At 38.4% G+C, this 2,538-nt stretch overlaps 1 protein-coding gene across 1 annotated transcript; it reads right to left on the bottom strand.

Moving 5' to 3' along the window:
* Window positions 1-806: 806 nt before the first annotated feature.
* On the bottom strand, window positions 807-1,892 carry BDKRB1 (bradykinin receptor B1). The gene has a single exon (XM_009484384.1). It carries the CDS (start codon window positions 1,890-1,892, stop codon window positions 807-809), a length of 1,086 nt encoding a protein of 361 aa, XP_009482659.1.
* Window positions 1,893-2,538: the final 646 nt, after the last annotated feature.

Here is a 2,538-nt window from a genome sequence, read left to right as displayed (position 1 = left end):
ACTACAAAATAAACATAAGAAAGAACAAGACTATGGTGTAAAATGGGATGTTATGCAATTTCTTAATTTTGATTCATAAAAATATAAATACATATCTAAGGATTTGCCTCATATGAAAAATATTCCAAAATAATATTGTATAAATGGCCATCACTGATATTTTCATATATAAAAAATAAAAAGAACCTTTACATACTTGATGAGTAATTGTGTAACATTTTACTGGATCAAAAAAAAAAGTCAGATTTCGAGGAGGATACTGGGTTGCTTTGCTTTTTTTGCAGCTTATGTACACTTTCTTTGTGGTACATTGTCTTGTACAGTATTTGTGTGCTGAATATATTTGAAATGCATAAAAAATGATTCAGATTTTCCATATGATACTGTGAAAATGCAAACCTTTTGAGATATTGTTAAAAATAACTGGAGCTATTCTATAATTGCTCAAATGTACCTATCAGCTGAAGATTAAGCTCATATTTGCTCAGTAATACACATTGTAATTTGCTGTATAGTGTTATTGGTGGTATAGTAGCTGTCATCACAGATATAATGCAGTGATGTGTTCAGCCAGTTTATGGCTTTCCATAAAGAAACCAGACTTCTGCTATCTTGTCAAAGATATTTCTTTCAAATCACTGATGATTGATAAGACAGGTTAGATCATTTGTTATAAAAATCCGGCATCATGTTATGTATTTGGATGGATAACACAGAAAAGAAAAGCAAACCTGAGGACAAATAAGCAATTTGTATTCAGTTTTAATGCCGTTTGAAATAAGTTGTAATATCAAAATGAAGAATGATTAGGTTAAACTACTCCTGACTGGAAACATATTGAAATATGAAGACTTTTCTTTGAATGACACCCAGCTCAAAGGAAATCCACAGGGAATAATCTGTGAAAACACTTCTAAAGCCTTTTGCCTGAAGCATTTCCCAAAAAAGACATAAATCACAGGGTTAATGCAACTGTTGGTGGTAGCCAAAGTATAACTAAACTGCTCACCAAAATTGAGCAGTTCGTCCCAGAAGCAGCCTTTGATCACTTCTGTCCGGTGTAATACATTGAGGAATACAAAAAAATGGTAAGGAGTCCAGCACAAAAGAAACATCAGTACCACCATGAAGATCAACCTGGTAGCCTTTGTGCCTTTGTGCTCCTTGCAACTCTCTGTTCTGAGTGCTCTTCGTTCTCTTGCTTGTTTTTTTAGGGAGTGAATGATAGAGAGATTAAGGAAGATGATTGCTGTAGATGGCAACGCAAACCCCACTGTGTTTAATACCAGCCTTTCAGCTGTTACCCATGATAGGTTGGGGAAGTCTAAAGTGCATGCTGAAATATTCCACTGGGGAAAGTGTTTCACAGTCCGAAACGTAAAGGTTGGGATGCTGAGAAGGGTGCTGAAGAACCAGGTGAGCAAGCAGATCTGTTTGGCCATAGTTTTGCTCCGTATCCCTCTGTGGCTCAAGGTATGAACAAAACTCAAATAGCGATCCACGCTGACCGCCACTAGCAAGTAGATGCTGGTGAACGTGTTTAGGCTGATGGATGCGCTGGTGCTACGACAAAGCAAATTGCCAAATGGCCAGTTAAATTCATTCCTGATGTTCTCTGCCCAGAAAGGGAGGCACGTGAGGAAGACAAGATCAGCAACAGCTAGGTTCATAAGGTAGATTTCAGCTGTCTTCAGGGGGTCCTTGTGCAGTGAGTAAGTGAAGAGGACAAATACATTTCCAAGCATTCCAATAACGCAGATGGTGTTGATACACTTGGGTACTATACAGTACACGATTTCCCACCAGTCATTCAGGTCTGGGCAAATAGTTGAGTTGCTCTTGTTTTCACTCTGGTTTGAGGAGGGAACATTCAGTAGAGGCGTTTCAGTCATTTTTTTTAAATTCTGAAGTGAACAGGAGATGTCTTCGAAATGAGAGAAAGGGACTGCAAAAAAGAGGCATAAAATGCTAATGGTTGTCTCCTATCAGTGGTGTAACAAACATTTAACTGCTGGAAATTCTTTATTAGTGCTCACTGATATATAGGCTAGATCAATCCATGCTTTGTATATGCAATAGTGAGAAGTGTTCCCGGTATTGGAGAGGATGGAACTTCCTGTACATCCTGTGAAATTTCCTCTCTTTGCTGCCATTGTTTAAAGTGGCATGGAGCAAGGAAAGTGCCAATTTAGCATAAGTAGTTTTGTATGTCTCCTCCAGACTGGTGACAGAAACAGAAACGGGTGAATTCCAGCTCCCTGAGAATAGTGGGAGTCATGCTGGTGACACAAAGCTAGCTTTGCACCCTTCCCTGCCCTTTCTTTTACTCTTATTTTCCATGCTATGTATAACTTTAACAGGATGATGCCTGTTTCCTCAGAACTGGGAATGCTACTCACTCTGTGTGTATCACTTGTTTGCTTAACTTTTGCATTCTTTTGTTCCCCTTCAGTTCCTCCCATCCTGAACTTTGGGTTCAAAATTACTGTTAGACAGCTTATTGCCCTCACATGTCAGCATTTGTAATAATAAAACACT

This window comes from Pelecanus crispus, chromosome 6, assembly GCF_030463565.1.
Source record: "Pelecanus crispus isolate bPelCri1 chromosome 6, bPelCri1.pri, whole genome shotgun sequence".
Taxonomy (NCBI): Eukaryota; Metazoa; Chordata; class Aves; order Pelecaniformes; family Pelecanidae; genus Pelecanus; species Pelecanus crispus.
The sequence above is the reverse complement of the archived record's forward strand: the minus strand, read 5'-3'. Positions and strand labels throughout refer to the sequence as shown.

What these genes read in the sequence shown, in the direction of transcription:
- BDKRB1 (XM_009484384.1), bottom strand. Translation starts at nt 1,892, where the DNA reads ATGACTGAAACGCCTCTACTGAATGTTCCCTCCTCAAACCAGAGTGAA.